Source organism: Hippopotamus amphibius, chromosome 5 (assembly GCF_030028045.1).
Source record: "Hippopotamus amphibius kiboko isolate mHipAmp2 chromosome 5, mHipAmp2.hap2, whole genome shotgun sequence".
NCBI classification, from domain to species: Eukaryota; Metazoa; Chordata; class Mammalia; order Artiodactyla; family Hippopotamidae; genus Hippopotamus; species Hippopotamus amphibius.
Window position 1 is genome coordinate 173,660,291 of NC_080190.1, and position 19,290 is coordinate 173,679,580.

Consider the following 19,290-nt stretch of genomic DNA (forward strand, 5'->3'; position numbering starts at 1 on the left):
CCCTGGCCCAGTGCCCCAAAGCACCCTGGCCCCCTCAGTGCACCCCGGAATGGGTCCCAGCACAGCTGCAGCAGGCAGCGACAGGCCCGCAAGGGGCAGAGGCAGGCGGCAGCTCATGCCCGGCCCAGAGAGAACACGGCCCTGGAACCCACCCGGGCCTCTCCGAGCACAGCACCTGAGGGTTCAGCCCCTGGGGGGGGGGGGGGGGCACAGGAGGGCAGCAGATCACTTCCATGCACGCAACCCCCATGGCTGAGGACCTGCCACCTCCCTGAGCTAGACACCTTGTCCTGATGCTTCCCGGACCAGCCCGCAGTGGAAGCAGGAGCAGGGCAGACCCCTGAGGACCCCTGGGCCAGAGATACCAGAAGGGCCAGGGCTCCTCTTGCCGGGCCTGGGAGACCCTCAGACAAACCAGCAAATAACTGCACGCCACCCCACAAGAGAGACATGGCCTCAGGTACAAAAGAGTTGGGCGCCAAGCGTTACCAGGGCCTGGAGCAGGGGCAGGGCAAGGCCTGCAGGAGCAAGGTCACTGTGCAAGAGGCCCACGGGCTGCCCCGTCCACAAGGCTGCCCTGTTGCCACCACACCCTGAGACCTCTACCTCTCAGAGGCCATGGGTCAGTGAGCCCCTCCTGTCCCCAACACATAGGTCGCTGGAGGTTGCACGGAGCCGCCCTTCCTCCCCCGCCAAGCACACACTGGGGACAGGTGGGCAGGTGGGCCTCTGGATGCAGGGCTGGGCTGAGCAGGCTCCCACTGCCCCTGCCTCGCCCTCCTCCCGCACAGACCCTGCTCTGCTCCACCAGCCTGCTGGCACAGTGAGCACCCTGGGCAGCAGGCCCACCCGGGCCCACAGGGCTGCAGGCTGCCTCAGCGCACCCCAGCATGGAGCCCTCCCTGGGCAGGACCTGCCTGTGCACTCTCACTGCCCACACTGCCCTGACACTGCAGGCCTGCTCCCCCAGGGGCCATGCATCCTGTCTGGGGGAACAACATCATCTGGCCCCAAATTAGCTCTGTAATTCCACACGCAACGTCCACTGCTCAACACAAAATAACCAGACATACAAGCAAATCATGCTCTACCCCAAAACTAAGAAGGAAAAAAAACAGGCAACAGAATTAACAGGGATGCAGATAACCAGGTGGTCAGAAATGGGCTTCAAATGATCACCACATTCAAGGGCTTAAAGACAAGAGCGCAGATTTTGGCAGAGACCTAGGAACTATTTTTTTAATGGGCATTTTAGAATTTAAAAGTAACTAAAACTAAGACCTCAACGGATGCGTTTAATAGCAAATTATACAAAGCTGAATAGACAATAAGGAAACTAGAAAGCAGGTTAGAAAAAAACTATCCAGATTTAAGCATGAAGAGAAGAAAGTCATAGAAGACACAGAGAAGAACATAGGAAACACGTAAGATATGGTGAAAAGGTTCAGTACAGATGCAGCTGAGGTCCCGGAAGGACAGCAGAAGCAATGCTTGAAGACAGAATGGCTGAGAATTTTCCCAAACTGATGAAAACCATTAAGCCACCGATTCAAGGACCATCACAACCCTGAGCAGGGAAAGCAAAGCGTGCTGGAAGCGCACCACAGCACGCCTGCGGAAACCACAGAGCAAGTGCCACAGCCAGAGGGGAAGAGCCGAGCCACCCTCCTGGGAAGGGCAGTTGCCTTCTCCACCGAGGTTTCTTCCCAGCACTGAAAGCCCCATGGCTTCCCAGGAAAAAAAAAAACTCTCCAGAGAGCAAAGCAAGAACAAAGACTTTTCAGGTAAATATGTATTGAGAGCAATGGTCCCAGCACACCTGCAATATTAAGAGGTGTTCCTCAAACGGAAGGTGAAGAAGGGATGAAGAGAAACGGGAGAATTAAATACATAGGTACGGTCAATGCTGCCTGTATACAATGTTTTCTAGGGTCTAAAATATATGGAGAATTAAAATCATGGGAGTTCCAGCACATTTGATGGAAAACAGGAAAATAGGGTTTAAGTACTCCAAGCCTGTTATGCTGTCTAGGGAGGTATCAGATGGTAATTTCTAAGTACTAATAACAGCGAGTCAAGAATGCACAATAGGACTTCCCTGGTGGCACAGTGGTTAAGAATCCGCCTGCCAATGCAGGGGACATGGGTTCAATCCCTGGTCCAGGAGGATCCCACATGCCACGGAGCAACTAAGCCCATGTGCCACAACTATTAAGCCTGCGCTTCAGAGCCCGTGAGCCACAACTATTGAGCCCATGTTCCATAACTACTGAAGCCCGCGCGCCTAGAGCCTGGGGTCCGCAACAAGAGAAGCCACCTCGATGAGGAGCCCGCACACCACAATGAAGAGTAGCCCCTGCTCGCTGCAACTAGAGAAAGCTGGTATGCAGCAATGAAGACCCAACACAGCCAATAAATAAATAAATAAATATATATATTTTTTTAAAAAAAAAGAATGCACAATATAACCTCTGGGGGAACAACCAAAAGAAGAATAAAATAACGTATAATAAGCTAACTGAGGAGAAGATGGAATTAAGAAATATATATCCAGGGACTTCCTAGGTGGCACAGTGGTTAAGAATCCGCCTTCTGGGGCTTCCCTGGTGGTGCAGTGGTTGGGAGTCCACCTGCCAATGCAGGGGATACAGGTTTGATCCCTGATGAGGGAAGATCCCACATGCTGCAGAGCAACTAAGCCCGTGTGCCACAACTACTGAGCATGTGCATCACAACTACTGAAGCCCAAGCACCTAGAGCCCGGGCTCCGCAACAAGAGAAGCCACCTCGATGAGGAACCCGCACACCACAATGAAGAGTAGCCCCCGCTCTCCGCAACTAGAGAAAGCCTGTGTGCAGCAACGAAGACCCAACTCAATTAATATATAAGTAAATAAATTTATTAAAAAAAAAGAAATATATATCCAAAAGAAGAAAAAAAAGAGAAAAAAACAGAATAGGTGCAACACAGAGAAAGCACACAATAAAACAGGAGATTTAAACCCAAGTACACTAGTAATTGCATTAAGTGTAAACAGACAAAAACTTTTTTTAGGACAATTTCAGATTGCACTTAAAAACCAACTATTTGCTAGATACAAAAAAATCTAAACATAAAGGCTGAAAGTAAACATGTTTGCATATGTCACACATAATATTTGCACAGAGTGTGTATACACACATTTCATGACACTAAGAGGAAGCTGGCCTCACTATACGTGCATCAGAGAAAGCAGACTTTAAGGCAAAAAGCATTACTGGAGATAAAAAAGGACATTTGATAGCAGTAAAAGGTTCAATCCACCAGGGAAATGTAACAACTCTAAATGGTTTGCACTCAGTAAAATGACCTCAAAATACTTACTGCAAAAGTGACAGCAGGAGAAATGAACACGTTCACAGGCACAGTGGAAGAAGATCTTACTCAGTGGCTTGGAAGAAGAGGCACCCTCCCTGCCCCCCAAAATCAGTAAGTATACAGAAGGTTTGGACAACACAATTAATACAACTTACCTAACAGAGCCCCAAACTCACAGAATGGAATCATTCTTTCCAAGAGCACACAAGGCTTTACCAAAACTGACCCTAAGCTGGACCTTAAAACAAGTCTGGGCAGACTTCAAAAGACTGAAATCACGCAGAAGGCTCACCCAGTGGAATGAAGCTGGGTCGTGGTCACTACAAAGCACCTCAAAAGCTCCAGGGGGTTGGAAAGGAAACAATCCCTTCTGAATAACGCTGGATCAAAGAAAAAAATTACAAAAAAAAAACAGAAAAAATTTTCGAGGAACACAGAAATAATTAACTTGCAGAAGACAGTTAACACTCTGCTCGGGGAAATTTATAAGCTCACACCTGCATATTTCAGAAAACAAGAGGGCCTGAAGGCCAACTGTCCCACCATCCGATCCTGAGCTCCGTCCAAGCTCAGGCCCACTGGCCTGTGTGGGCAGGTCTGACCCTGAACAGAAGCTTCCACCCCCAGCCTCTGCTCCCCGGCTGCCTGTCTCCCCACATGCTGCCCCTTGGGGCACTGTCCCAGGGCCCAAAGTCAAGGACATACACAAACCACCAGCCCCAGTGTCGGGCAGCAAGAGCGGTACTGTGGCCCTGCAGCCCCCTCCCCCCAACTGCTCCCCTGCCTTCACAAGCAGAGGGGACAACACAGTGTGGGAATGGCAGCCTGAGCCAGACCCAGACACAAACCCCACCCCACCCAGCAGCTTCCTCCTTTACGATGCACGGAGTAAGGAGAGTCAGGCCAAAGAGAGCGCCACAGGAGAAACATGTTTTCAGAGTTCCTTTCTGAGATGCCATCTCTGGGCCCAAGGCCAGCTGCCCACCTCAGCGCCCCCAGCTCCACACAAAGAGAGGGACAAGGAAGAGTGGCTCTGGCCCAGACCCCTGGCTCTGAGTCTCAGAGGAAGGGCCCATCGCATCACTGCCCACCCTGGCACACGGCCAGGCCAAGGTGTGCCGGGGTGGGGCGCTCCGGGAAGGAGCCTGGCACGGGCTCCTGGACTGGGAGCAATGGTGGTCTCACCGGCTTCTCCCACAGTCCAGGAACCAGAGATGTAACCTCAGGACAGTCCCTGAAGAGGCCCTCAGGTGGCCAAGCCCACAGGAGGGGATGGGCCACAGGACCGCTCCAAGCTCAGCTACTGCCCCTCTCCAAAGGCCTGGTCCAGAAGGTCCACCCTGGGGACACCCCCACCATGGCCGGCTTGGTCTTCCTCCTCCACCCAGCTGTCCTTGGCAGGAAAGAATTCCGCCCAGAGTGCTCAGGCCAACTTGGGCCCCCACTCCCAGGCAGCGCCCAACGCCAACCCCAGGACTGTGTCCCTGAGCCATGGCCTGGCTGCCCTCGGCTGGGGAGTGCTCCAGGGTACTCTGAAGTCACGGGGGCCTAGCAGAGGCCTGAGTTCACAGTTTCCAGCCCTCCCGCGGTCAGGGGTGAGCCCCCAGACCTCGAGGCAGAGGCCTGTCGTCAGCCCCTCCTGCCACGGAGGAAAGGAAGCTGAGGTCACCGGCCACCAGGGGGATGCCCAGGCACCCTCAGTACAGCTCAGGGCCACCTCCCAGCCGAGGGCACACGCTGCAGCTGGCACTGGGCCTCCATGCCTGGCCCGCCTGCATCTACAAGGAGCGTGCCCGCTCAGCTCCTGGACAGCCCGCTGGGGTTCCATCACTTAGGACACACACACAGTGGCCGGCCTGGCTATCAGTCTGCCTCAGGTCCTCACTGAGGGACACGACGGGGGTGGGGGGGCCCTCCTGGACCGGAGCTGAGAAGGTCCGTAAGGGCAGGCTGGCCTCCACAGCCCCTCCCAGGAGGCCTCTCCAGGCCTGCCTCTTCGCCCGTATGGGCTCCGCCAGTCCGCAGCAGCCCCTGCACCAGCCACCCCTGCCTGGGACCGCGGAGCCCCCTCCCCGCCCGTGCCCGCTGCAGCGGCGATGCCCAGCACTCACACACAGCCCAGCAGAGGGATGCCCCCACGGGTGCGGCTCTGAAGGCCACACAAGGGCACACAGGCCCAGTCGGGGCAGACGGCTGCCCGCAGAGGCAAGGCCTGTGCCTCCCAGCCTCACTGGCTGCCTCTGAGAAACAGAGGGGTGGGGGTGGGGGGAGCCATACCTGCTCAGAATCTGCCCCCAGCCCCTGCCCTGCTCACCCCTCACCCCGTCCCCAGGCTCCTCTCCACTCTCTGGCCCTCAGTAAACCCCACCCAGCCCAGTGCCACCTCCTCACCTCCTGACCAGCTGGCCAGTCTCTTTGTCTTCTCTCTGCCATCAAGAGTCACATCTGTGCTAGCATCACCCCTTTCTGTCTCCGTGCTGCTGGGGGCCTCACCAGGCTGGCCCATCAGCCACATGCCCAGCACAGCTCCGTGACTGCCTGCTTACCGGGTGCAGAGACGGCACAGAGGGAGGGGTGAGCATCAGGAGACAAGGTGCCCTCGGCAGGAGGCACAGGGCCAGGGACGCTTCCGTCCCCACACGCCTCCCCCTTCCCAGCCCTCGCCTCACTGGCTGCTCAGCACTACAGCCCCCGGCTCCTGCCGGGCCAGCCCAGTGCCCCGAAGGGCACACCAAGGGGACCCGGGGCTTCCTTCCTCCAGGACCTCGCCCCAGCCTCAGTGGACACCTGACGTGGAAACCACCTGTCAGTCAGGAACACGGGGGTCCCCTGGCTGAGACCCACGTCCATGTGGAGCTCTGGCCACATCCAGCCCTACGCTGGGGGATCCACCGGAACAGAGCACGCCAAGGGCGGGGAGCCACAGCAGGTGTCCAGGGGCAAGGGGATCATGGGAGGATGCAGGGGTGGGACCTGGGCCTGGATGGGGGCCCAGCAACATTCTGAAGCTGTGGAGAGAAGGTGCTACAGTCCAGGGCCTGGAAGGCCATGCCCTACCTCCAGCAGGTAGGCGCTCCCATGCCCCCATCACCAGGCGGCCCCCTCTCCCCAAGGGAGGAAGGGGCTGGGCCCAGGAGAGCGGTGGGACCGACTACCTGAGGGGCCAGCGGCAGCCGCGGGAAGAGCTCTGAGGGCCAAGGGGGAGGCCAGGAGACAAAGCGATGGTATGAAGACTCCGCCTCACACCCCACGTCCACGGACGGGCGGGTTCCTGAGACCCCACTGGTTGAGAGGGACCCTCAGGCCAGCTCAGGCCCTGCTGGCAAAGAGGCTGGGCTTAACTCAGTCAGCTAGGACACGAGGGCATGCCACCCTCAGCACACCATCTACACGCGTCAGACACCTGGGACCCTGGCCCACGTGACCCCAGGGCCGCAAGCTCTGGCCATTGTGAGATCACCCCTCCTTCCCGGGAGAAGAGTGGCTCCCAGGGCTTCAGCCTCACGGAGTCACTCAGAGGCCCCTGGTACCGTGGAGGTCGCGGCTGCCCTGGAGGCCCCACGCCCGCCGGGCCCGGCGCGTGCACATACACGCCCACGCCAGCTCCGGTGGAATAATTAATCAGCAGTGCCGTGGCAATCGTAAAACTGCAGGCCTCCGCCACGCCCGAGAATTTATGCAAGGCTCAGGATGGCTGCGGCTGCCTTTCCCGGGGCCTACTTCAGCAGTTTCATTTTCCCTTAGGAAAGCAGGGCTCCAGACTGAACTGCTCTCACGCCCTTTACCGCATGTGCCGCAGGAAACCTGAACAACCCAACTGCTCACCCGCGAGTGATGCCGGCTCACAGACGCTCCATGCCGCGGAACTCCAGCAGCAGCGAGAAAAGTGACAGGAACGCCAGCCTTCACTCAGCCTAGCATCTGCCAAGCCTGCCCTAAGCACCTGACTGCCCCGACCCCTCAACGCGCACAGAAACCCCCAGAAGATGCCCCTTCCATAGATGTGAAACAAAGCAAGGCAGTGCCAGCACCAGCCTGGAGGCTCATCCCCAGGGCCTGCCCACACGGTGGGAAGCCGCGCAACCGGAGCACTGCATAGGACGGGGACGCCACGGGCAGCACCCCCTCTGCGTCCCCGCCCTGTGCCACAGCAAGTCAGCCTACTTCCTCCCACCAGCCCTGGCTCCCGATCATCCCAAAGTGCCCCCAGTGGGCACCAGTGATGAGAAAACGCTACCGATGAACGCGGGTGCCCAGGGCAAGGCTTCGCTCTGCTCCCTGACCACTGACCCTCCCGCAGCCCTGAGGCCAGCACAGGCCACGCCCAGGGCTGCCCAGCACCAAGCAGGGAGTTCTGGGCGGCCTCCCAAGAGCGACGATGCATTGTCCGTACCTGGCCCACCGCCTGCCCCTGCCCACTGGGTACACCTGGTCAGAGGGGAGGCGGGCCTATTGGAAGAGGCGTGAGGGTGGTAAGAGGGGAGGTGCGTTGAGGGGGCGGGGCACCGAGGGTGTGGTGAGAGGGGCGTGGTGAGAGGGGCAGGGCCCGCAGACAGAAGCGAGGTTTTCGGATGCACGTGGAACCTCACGACTACGGAGGAGGTTAAGTGAGGCCCGCTTTCTTTTTTACAAGTTCACTCAAGTTTTTACTAATACTTTCCAATGAGTACTTTATAAATCTTCCTATTTTTATGCACTATTGCTTTCTAAATTCAGAAGATAATTAACATCTGAAAAGTCCAATTAAAGTTGCAATATTTTCTTAGAAAAACTGATATAAAAATAATGATTCTGGGACTTCCTAGGTGGTGCAGTGGTTAAGAATCCGCCTGCCAATGCAGGGGACACGGGTTCGAGCCCTGCCCCAGGAAGATCCCACATGCTGCGGAGCAACTAAGCCCGTGCACCACAACCATTGAGCCTGCACTCTAGAGCCCGTGAGCCACAACTATTGAGCCCATGTGCCATAACTACTGAAGCCCACACGCCTAGAGCCCATGCCCCACAACAAGAGAAGCCACAGCAATGAGGAGCCCATGAACCACAATGAAGAGTAGCCCCCGCTCGCAGCAACTAGAGAAAGCCCATGTGCAGCAACGAAGACCCAACACAGCCAATAAAAAAATAAATCCAATAAATAAATAAATAGATTAAAAAAAAAAACAATGATTCTAAGTTTATCAGAAAATGTTTTTTACATCAATCTTTGATGTCTGACTTGTGAACCTCATCTATACAGTTTTTTGTTTTTTTCATCTTTATTGGAGTATAACTGCTTTACAACGTTGTCTCAGTTTCTGCTTTACAACACAGTGAATGGGCCTGGCAAGCTCTCAGACAGAGACAGGCGGCTGGCTTGAGTGAAAGCCTCAGCAGCCCTCAGATCCGCACCTGATGCCACCATGAACACTGGGCCCTTCCTGCCAACCACAGCCCTGCCTGCAGAGCCCTGAGTGACCCGCCAGGCCCGTCCACAGCACTCACCTGTCCTGGGCGGGTGAGGCACACGGTCCTCCCACTCCAGCAATCCCTGGGAGGTGAGGACGCCACTGCCCGCCCGCCGGCCCACAGCTTTTCCTTGGCACACAGCTTTTCCTTGGCACACGACAGCAAATACTTTCAAGTGGCTAGGAGGAATCACATGGCCTGTTGCTACCAGGAAGCGCCTACCCCAGGGCCGAGCGTGTGGGGTGGGCTGCCAGCCCCCAGCACCGTAAGCGCAGTGACAGCACCCTGTCCGCACACACGAAGCCCGTCCCCTCGGGCAGCCCGAGTCACGGCGCTGGGCCCAGGGTGGCCGGGGGAAGAGGAGCCCCAGGCCTGCGCTGGACAGCGCTCATGTGTCCACACCGCGGGCTGTGATTCCTAACTTCCGCAATTACGTGGTTGGTCGGAAATCATTTCTGAGGTCTACGATAGGTTCTCTTCTCTGCTACCTTCTCCGGGGTCTGTCCACCCTAAGGCGGATCAAGTGGGGTCTCTGGCAACCAAGGTGCACTTGACCCCCAGGGGAGCACGTGGTGACCCCCAGGGACCACCTGCCCCACCCCCAGCCAGAGTCTGACTCTAGGCCCAGGGAACTAAGCAGGAGGGTCAGAGCACTTGGAGGGGTGGGGGGAGGCAGAGCAGGAGGAGGAGTCAGGCTGGAACCTTCATAAGGCCGCATCCCCCAGGCTCGCGGCCACACGCCTGCTGAACAATGCAGTTTTGAATTCAATTAAAGCGATTATCTGTTGTGCCAAATAAATTGTGTACAGCATATATCCTGCGGCACTTTACACCTCGGGCTCATTACTCCTAACTGTTTCCTCCTGTTCATGTGCTCTCAAATTAAATTGCTGATAATACGCGCCGAAATAAAAAATGAGCGCACCTTGTCCCAAGAAAATTGATTTTCCCTTTGCCTGAACTGGCGATTGCCAGGTTTTATATACTCTGTTTCTGGTGATCATTAGTAATTCAATTTTCTTTTTATTAGCCCCCTTATCTGCTGAGCAGTACAGTGGCGGAGCTGACCTCTTTCGCACGGGTAAATGTTTAAAATCTTCTCCCTGATTAATTTTGCCAGTTAAGAAAAAGAGGAGAAATGGCCCGGCTCCTCGCCATCACAATGAATAACGCTTAATGTTGATTGTGATGGAATTTCTAATGCCAGGGAAATTGACGGAACGCGGCAATTACACTGCCATAGTAACTCAAGGGAGATGGGATCGCTTTCTCCTGGCCGTAGCCTTTTGGTTATTTAAAACAATCCAATTTGCAAGGATAATTATGTATTAGTGTTTTATCTGCCACTTGAAATGAACAGGGGAGTTTCGGTACTGGCCCAGCATTAGCAGGTTATTGCTGCAAATTACTTGATATCTGCTTTCCTTCACAGGAAGAGGAAATTAGGCAATCAATCATCAGAAAGAGGGGGCCGGAGAAAAAGAGGGGCGGGTGCGCCCTCTGCTGGCCACCGGGCTGCACAGCAGCCTCAAGTGGGGACCCCTGCTCTCCCCTCCCCCTCTCATCCCTCCAGGCCTCAGCAGCCGGGCCGCCCCCAGGGGGTCAGGTCTGACCCGGCTCCAAGTGGAGGGCTGCATCCGCCACTAAAAGTTTGTGTGGGCACACGGGACAGAGAAGACCGAAAGCAAGTAGATGAAGAGGCAGCCCCTGCCCCCCCATTCCCAGGGAGGCCCTGCCAGCTGGCCCCTGGCGAGGGTCTGCACTTTCCAGGAGGCAGGAGAGCACGACCTTGGGTGATGTGGACACACACACGCACGCACGCACGCACGCACGCACGCACGCACATGTGCACAGCCCAGGACAGGCAGGCAGAGCTGGGAGGGAGGGAGCCAGGAGGGGAGGTGACCGGAGCCGGGCAGGCCGTGCAGGAGGGGGCTGGGGAAGCCGTCAGCCCAGGGAAATGACCTCTGCGGCAAGCCTCGAGAGGGCGGCCCAGCACACTCCCCTCCACCCACACAAGCCTCTCCCACAAGCTCCCTGCCATCCAGTCACAAGGATGAGGACCCCACCCCTAGGCCTGGAGTTCAACCCTCACCCGCAGGCTCACCCTGGCTGCTGCCCCTCCGGTCCGCTGGACACTCCTGGGGCCCCGACACGGCCGCCTCATGTCCCTGGGCACACCCATGCAGGTCCCAGGTGCCTCCACTGTCCCTCAGGGGCTTCCCAGCAGAACCCCCTCTTCCTCACTGTGGCCTAGCGCCCTTCCCGTCATCTGGTCCCCCCTGCGCTCCGGCCTCACCCCCCACCCCCTCCAGGACCAGTCTCTGCTTCCAGAACAGGCAAAGCTCAGTCCACCTGTGGCTTCGCTGAGTGAGGGGACGCGCTCCCCTAGCAGAATCCTCTCTCCTCCTCTCCCTCCACCTCCCCCACAGGGCACCCTGTGATCACACAGTCTACAACTACGACCTGATTCATCTGCCTCCTGGTGGAGAGAAGCGAGAAGGCAGGGACTCCGGCAGCCCCCTCAGAGGCAAGGCAGTCCCCACCCCCCACCGCCACCCCCAGCGCTGCCCACAGCCTTGCTCCCCTCCCACCAAGCAGCACGGTCACCCTGCCAGCAGAAGGCAGCCTCCACCGTCCCCAGCCTGCACCCCACTCTGTTCTGGGCCTAAAAAGAGACCACGCTGGTCACAAGTGCAGACGCAGCTCCAGGGAGGACACACCTCGCCTTCCTCCCCCAACTGGCCTGGTTACCCAGCCTGCAGGCCCAGTGTCTGTGGCCCCCAGCAGCCCCTCACCCCTGTCTGCCCCACAACCAGGTGAACGTCCTAGAACATCTCCCGTCCGTGGCCCTGGGACCCTGCCCACAGGCCCCTACCCAGCTCTCCAGCTCCCCGGCCTCCCCTCAGCCAGTGGTTCCTGCAGCAAGGCTGCTGCCAGGCTGTTCCGTGCCTGGGGCAGCCCTCGCCCCGGCACCCAAGCCGCACCTGCGCCCTCCAACCTGGAGTCAGGAAAGAGAGCACCCAGGAACACCCGGCTGGCCGGCGGGAAAGCTTTGCTCTGCGTAGAGAGTCCCCAGGGCTACTGCCGCCCAGAGAGTCCGCAGCCCATGAGACAGGATGACCTCCTCAACCACATGGCGCTCCTTCCCTGGGGTGCCCACAGCACGGGACGGCAACAGTCTGTCTTGAGCCTGTTGACCCCCAAACCAGGCTCCTTGGGGGCAGGGGCAGCACAGGCCCGGCAGGGACACAGTCCAGGCCAGTGGACTGTGTCCCTGCATCGAGACTCAGCACCCCTGGGCAGCAGGAAGGGCACCAAGAGGCACGGGGCCCCACCTGCCACGACTGTGCTGCACTCAACCTCTGGCAGCAGGTGCTCCACACTCACACCTACTTCCAGGCCCAGCAAGGGGGCCCGACGCCCGGGAGGCACCTCCCAGCTCCCCCAAGAGCTCTGCTGCCAGGAAGGACCAGAGAAAGCAGCACAGGGCCTTTGGGCCTTCCCAGCACGCTGCCTCGGCTGGGACACTCCTCCCGAGCCGCCTCCTACCACGTCCGTCACTCGAATCTCGCTGAAATACTACCTCCACGAGGGGCCCCGCCCGGCCACCCCCTCTCCATCACCCCAACATACCCTGCTGGTGGCAAGTCACTGTGGAAACGTCTCAGCACCTGGCCAGCTCAAATGCAGGCCCCAGGAGGGCAGGAGGGGCTCCCCCGGCCTCAGACCTCCTGGACCCCCAGCACCTGGCCCACCTGCTCCCACCGCCGGCCCTGAGCACCGCCACAGCCGCACACTGCCATCCTGCACAGCGCCTCACCTGTGGGCGCAGACCTCCGTCTGCGGCTAGGACAACACCACGATAAAGAGGACCTGCACGGGGGCCGCGAACCCCCGCGGAGGCCGCCTCCTGGCCTCTCCCCCACCTGCCCTCAAGCTCCCGGCCCCCGCCCCACCCCCAGCCAGACTCTCAGAGCAAGGGGCGTTCTCAGCTCGTCCTCCCCAGTCGATCCGCAGCGGACTGGCCACTGGTCACCCTCGACGACGTCGCTCCCAGCCAACCTTCACTGCCTGCAGCCAAGGCCCGAACCGACCCCCAATCCAGCCACCTCGCAGCAACCGGGAACTGCTAACAGGGCTCCCTCGGCTCTGTCACCTTGATGAAATCCACGCTGGCCATGGCGCACGGCATGTGGCAGCCAAAGGATAATGGGTGGGAGGCCGGCGCCCTCCTGCCTCACTTCCCTACGGCCCCCTCGCTGCCCCACGCGGCCCTCTGCCTGGGACCCCACGGCCCACCCTCCCACGGCCAACGCTGTGCAGGTGCTTGGCGCTGCCCGGGCAGCAGTTCCTCCAGAAGCCTTCAAAGCCCCCTGGCCAGGCCAAGAACCACGCCCTCAGCTGGGTTCCCTGAGACCAAGCACAGCACAGTGGTGAGAGCACGAGGCCCGGGCTGGAGCGTCTCCAGATCTCACATGTGTCCGTCTAGAAGCCAACGCCGCCACACAGTCTCACGGCAGCCCAGGAGCGCCACTCAGGCCCAGGCGCCCAGATGAGTCGTGGCTCTGCAGCCCCCCCAAGCACTGCCAGGGCCAGAGGGGAGCGGCCTCCTCCAGGCACCACGCCCACTGCGCTCCCCACCCTATTCCTGGACACCAGGGGCTCGTCAGGAGGGCAAAGTCGAGCCCTCCCGGGCCAGCGCAGCCTTCCCGAGGACGAGGCAGCAGCCCGCAGGGAGGGAGGGACACACCTGCGGCCCAGGTGGCAGCAGGACAGGAGGGCGAGGCTCTGGGCGGCCCACGTCAGGCCCCGCACCCCCCACCCCGCCTTCAGGGTTGCGCGCCTGCCACCCTCTCACCCACCTTCCCGCTCCTCCTGCCAAGAGGGACGCAGCTGCACGGAAGGATGTGCTGAAAAATCTGCCACACGCCAGCCTGGCAGCATCTCCCTCACCCAGAGCGCAGGGCACAGTACCCGGCTTTCTCCTCCACTCACCAGCCCAGGCCACCCACTGCCTGCCAGGCTGAGTGCTCTTGGGCAAGGGCCTGACGGCAAAGGTGGGTCCCAAAGGGAGCAGAACCCGCACAGGCCCAGGGAGCCCCTCTTCCCGGCCGTACCTTCCTTGGTGGCGAGGTGGGCCCGGCTTGGAGGCAGGCAGCACAGCCGGTGCCTGGTGACCTGCATTAGGCCCTTGTTGGGCATCTTCTTCAAAACGGGGCTGCTCTTCCCCCGGAGGGCCTGCCTCCGCCGCAGGCTGAACTGACTCTTGGCGGTGGCAGCAGGTGGGGGGCTGCTCTTCTTGTCCCCAGGAATGCTGCGGAGACAAAGAGCAGGCAGCTCCTAACAGGCCCCCCCAACGAGCGGCTCCCCTCACCACCCTCGCCCACCCAGATCCCAGCACCATGGAATCAGCCCCAGGAGGCAGCCGAGGCCCAGTGGGTTCCGGCCCCACCCACTCTGCTGTCCCACCTCATCAACCTCAGCAGCTCTAGAGGCTGCTCCCCGCCCCACCCACCTCCTCCTCCCCACCAGGCTCCCAGCCACAACCCTGGAGGATCCCAGAGCCAGGGCAGGTGCAGCGAACAGGAGAGCAGCCCCGGCCCCCACCCGGTGTATCCACGACCACCTGCTCCACCTCCCCAGGCTAGATGAGGCCCTGCAGGGAGCTGGGGCATGAGCAAAGGAGGCAGGCCTCGTCCCAAGGAGGAGCCGCCACCAGCCCATGGCTCCCCTCCCCACACGTGCTGGAACAGAGGCCGCTGTTCAGGAAGGCGAGGCAGGCAGGGAGCCCAAGGAATCCACACAGCGCCTACCTGGGAGAGCGGGGCCCAAGATCAAGGGCAGACAACGAGAAGGACCTCTGCAGTGGGACCCAATGGGAGGACAACGAGGGTCACCACATCTGACATCAGAGGCAGGCCCTCTGCCCTTGCCACTGGCAGCCACCACAATGAAGTCCCTCACCCCAGACGGAGCCCTGGGCCGCGACACCATGGCTGAGCCTCCTCTAGATCCAGGAGGGTAGAGGCGACATGCATTCAGTGGATAGGGACTCAGCCTGTCACCCAGCTGCCAAGGGGCAGCCTCCCTCCCCTCCCAGAGACACTGCACCCTGGGTTTGTTTGCCCTGCGCCTGGCCTGGGTACAGCCGTCCATTCCCAAACCCTCCGGGCCCAGAACGGAAGCCAGCCCAGCAGTCTCTGGTCTCTCACCCGCAGGAGAAAGGGTGGGCTTGCTGCTACCACCTCCACCTGTCCCTACCTGGCTGGGGGCCCCAGGTAAGCCCCCGGCCAGGCTGAGCCCCCTCATTCAACTGCAAGGAACAGCAATGACCCTGGCCTCATTCCTCCTGGACACGCCGACATCATCAGAGGCAAAGCTCCGTGCTCAGGCCCCACCACGGGCGATGCTTCCTTTCGGCCTCCCACACCCCTGCAGGTCGGCCCTCCCACCCGCTCCGCATACCAAGGGGGGAGCCTGGCTGGCCCAGCCCCACCCTGCCTGCCCAGACAGGACCTTGGGACACACACCTGGCACCCCCCCGCCTCCGGATGATCTTGGTGCGGCTCTTCACTTTGTAAGCGGAGAGCGGGGTCTCACTGAAGAGGGGCTTCAAGTTGCTGGGCTCCACCGCGGGTCTGTCCCCTGGGGGGGACCTAGATGGGACTGGGGAGAGCTGGGAGGTGTGGTCCTTGCTGCCAGCCTCTGACTGCCAACGGAAGGAGGAGGACGAGGAGGCCGAGGGGCTGGAAGCCTTCCACTTGTACTTGCTGGGGGAGGCCCCAGGCACGGAGGATGAGGCCGACCTCCTGGGCTTGGCATCTGGGCCGGCTCCGAGCTGCAGCTTCTCCGTTCGCTCCGCTGAGGCAAAGGGGGCCTTGCACACACTCTCCGCGGCCACTCTGGGACCGAGGGCCCTCCGCGGGGCCCGGGGGCTCTTCGCCGAGGCAGCCACCCACTTGTAGTTGTTTTTCCGGAACTTGTTGATCCGACAGGACACCAGCAGCGAGGGCTCCCGGGTCTGCCTGGGTCCAGCAGCAGGTCTAGCTGGCCCTGCCACCAGGCCAGAGGCAGCTGCCTGATCTGCGTGGCCAGCGTTTGCTCTCCCGTCCGCAAGCAGCTGTGTAACACCACTGGCCACAGACTGTGAGCCCACCTTCTGGCCCGCGGCCGTGCCACCCCGCTGGGGCAGGCTGGAAGGCAGGAAGCGGGCCTTGACCGCAACTGCGCTCTCACTGACCGTCCGCCGGGGCTCCGAGGGGCTGTCGCTCACACTGCTCGTCGACTTCACCACCCGGGGCTTGCAGGGCTCCTTCTGGCAGAGCAGCAGGGGGTCCTCCGCACTGCAGCTCCCCTTGGCTCTTCCTGGCCTCGAGGGCTGCCGCTGCCCACCAGGGGGCTCACCCTCACCTTCCTGAGGCCTGTGGTCACTCCAGGGGGGGTCCTCGTATTCTTCCAAGGAGCCCCGCAGGAGCCCTGCAGCACTAGCCGAGCCCGGCTTTGACGGTGGTTTGATCTTGATGACCATGTTCTGATCTGGACTGAGCTGGACCTGCCTCTCCAAGATGTACTGCTGGGGGTCAGGACCCTGGCTGCCCCCAGCCCCAAGGGGCGGCTGCGCAGCACAGTCACCGGGGGGGTCCAAGGATCCCAAGGGCCGGTTCACGAGGGAGTATTTCTTGCGCCACGCAGGCCCACGGTCAGGGGAGAAGCCCCTCCGGCTCACACGAGGGTAGCGAGCACTGAAGGCCCTGCTGCTGCTGTACGTGGGCGGCGGCCACTGGGGAGCAGCGGAGGTGCCTGGGGCAGAGGCATTGCCGTGGAGGGTTTTGTAGTCATCGATGAGACCTGAGGAGACAGGAGCACAGGCTCCGTTAAGCGGAGGGTGAGTGACAACCAGTGAGAATCCCCCAGATGCCCCGCAGACCCCACTGGGCCCTGCCAGCCCCCAGTGCCCGAGAACCACTGACAGGCCGCCCAGGTCCAGGCCCGTCTTTCCATGAGCCTGTTCCCAGCAGTTCCGCTCCAGTCCTGCTTACGGCTGCTGACCCGAGATGCTCCTCTGTGACGTAACAGTGCCCATCCTCCAGGAAGGTCATGCTGGGTTCACAACCCTCCGAGGGGACGTGTCACTCCGCATGAGGAGACCAGCAAGGCCTCCTGCTGTACTGCCTCGAGAGACACGGAGGCCCTCTGGCTTGCCCACAGGTAGAAAGGGGTCAGGGCTGCACCCTGACGCCCTCCCTGCCTAGCACACAAGACAGTGAGTGTCAAATAACTGAGCCTCCGGACAGCTGTGCCAGTGCAGATGGGGCACAGACCTAGGCTGAAACAACCCAAGCTGTTACAACTCAGCCAACAAGCCCCCAAATTACAACACTCCCCACCACCTGTCCCGCCCCCAGGCCCAAAGAGAGCCATGTCCAAACCTGGGGACACCTCAGGACAGGGATGATGGAGGGCCAGGAAGTGGCTGGAAGGGGGGCTCAGCCCACCTTCACTCTCCTCCCCGCACACTTTCCAAGTCCTTAAGTCTTCTCTTTGTCAGAATAACTTTTAAAGGGGATTTTTTTTTTTTTAAGTATAGCAAGCCACCTTAGGTCTAAAAATGGAAAAGTTTGGAAACTGAAGACTGGGGAGTCTGGGCCGGGAATATCAAGGAGAGTGTGGCTGTACGGACTGAAGGAGCGTCACAACGGGGCGTCGGGGGGAAAAGCACACACCTGGCCCCGAGCGGGCTTTGCCACTGTCGGGCGCCGGGAGTGAGGGAGCGCCCAGGGGGCCGAGGACGCGCCCGCCCGTCGGGGTGCGGGCCTCCTCCTGCGGGGGCCCGCCCGCCGGTTACTAAGCAACCGCCCCGTCGCCGCCCGCCGCAGCGCCGGAAACGCTCGCACCCTCCGTGGAAACCCCAGCTGATGCCGACCCAGGCCGGCCCGGACACCCCTCCGGGGAGCCTAGGCCCAGCCCGACCCCACCTACCTCCCCACCCGACCGGCTCTGGCCGCGGAGGCCGCGGGCGGAGAGCGACCCCCTTCGGGGAGGCGGGCAGGGGCCCGCCGTGAAGTGAGGGGAAAAACGGGACGCGCAACCCAGGCCCGACCCGACCCGACCCGACCCACCCTGCAGGAGGCGGATCTGCCGCCGTAATTGCTCCTTTTCCTCCATCTCCGGAGTCCGCGACACCCGACCAGGCCCCCGCAACGTCATCACCGCGCGACCGTCTCCCCGTGGGCGGGGCGGGGCGGAGCGCGGGGAGGTGCCGAGACTGCGCACTGCGGCGAGGCCCGGTCGGCTGCCGGGCCGCTGGGGGGCGCCGCCGGGCGAGATAAGCCGTCGCCCTGACAACGCTCGGAGAGGCGGGGTCGCGCGCGCGCAGAGCTGGGAGGGCAACGTCACTACGGAGCGCCGGAAAGTGGCCTTACCGCGCCTGCGGAGCGGACGCTGCGGCGGGTGGTCCCCGGCCTAGAGAGCCCTGGCCCGCTTCTCCGCCGAGAGCTCTCGTTCCCCTCGGGACTGGGCGAGGGGCCGAGCCCCAGCCTCCACCCCAGTCGCAGCGCAGGTCCTTCCGCGTAGAATCAGGCCCGGGGAGTCTGCGGGGGCGACCTGGTGGGATGAGGGCCCGAGAGGCTCTGTTGTCCAGGATGGACAACATGCCCAGTTAATACCACTGACCTTTTTGAGAGCCAGCCGTCTGCCAAGATTCAGGAGGCCCTAACAGAGACGTGTTAAACCTATGAAAACTTGAAAGATTTTGGTATATCGCTGGAAACAAGTATAAAAACAGGTGTGTAAATCCCTGTATACAGCTGGGCGGGTGGGTGTAAAATGGTATGGCTGCTGTAGAAAAGTCTGATGTTTCCTCAGAAAGTTAAAAATAGAATTACGGTTTGAAGACTTCCCTGGTGGCTCAGTGGTTACGAATCCACCTGCCAACGCAGGGGACATGGGTTCCATCCCTGGTCCAGGAAGACCCACATACTGAGAGCAACTAAGCCTCCGCACTGCAGCTACTGAAGCCCGTGCGCCTAGGGCCTGTGCTCTGCAATAAGAGAAGCCACCGCAGTGAGAACCCCCTCACCGCAAAGAAGAGTAGCCCCTGCTCTCTGTAACTAGAGAAAGCCCGCATGCAGCAATGAAGACCCAACGCAGCCCAAAAAATGAATAAATAATAAAGTAAAAATAAAATTGAAAAAGAAAGAATTATGGTTTGAGCTAGCAATTCCACTTACAGTTACGTATCTGAAGAAGTGAAAACAGCAACACAAGCACACTTGTGTGCCACTGTCGGATGAAGCATTATTCGCAATAACCAAAAGGTGGAACTAGCCCAAGTGTCTGTGAGGACGAATGGATAAACAGCGTATATCCGTACAGCGGAAAAGGGTTTAGCCTTGCAAAGGAACATAGTACTGATCCAGGCTACAGCATCAATGAACCTCAAAAACATGCTAGGTGAAATAAGCCAGCCACAAAAGGACAGA

At 60.0% G+C, this 19,290-nt stretch overlaps 1 protein-coding gene across 6 annotated transcripts in view; it reads right to left on the bottom strand.

Moving 5' to 3' along the window:
• The window catches only part of ZC3H3 (zinc finger CCCH-type containing 3), an 84,291-nt gene extending 66,258 nt beyond the window's left edge, over nt 1–18,033 (bottom strand). For all 6 annotated transcript variants that reach the window (XM_057736745.1, XM_057736744.1, XM_057736747.1 and 3 more), the window contains exons 1-3: nt 17,929–18,033; nt 15,340–16,657; nt 13,927–14,123 (exon numbers count right to left, since the gene is read on the bottom strand). In XM_057736745.1, the coding sequence (XP_057592728.1) occupies nt 13,927–14,123; nt 15,340–16,657; nt 17,929–18,016 (1,603 nt within the window). In that variant the 5' untranslated portion in view covers nt 18,017–18,033. The remainder of the gene's footprint in view (nt 1–13,926; nt 14,124–15,339; nt 16,658–17,928) is intronic.
• Between the last annotated feature and the right edge of the window lie 1,257 nt (nt 18,034–19,290).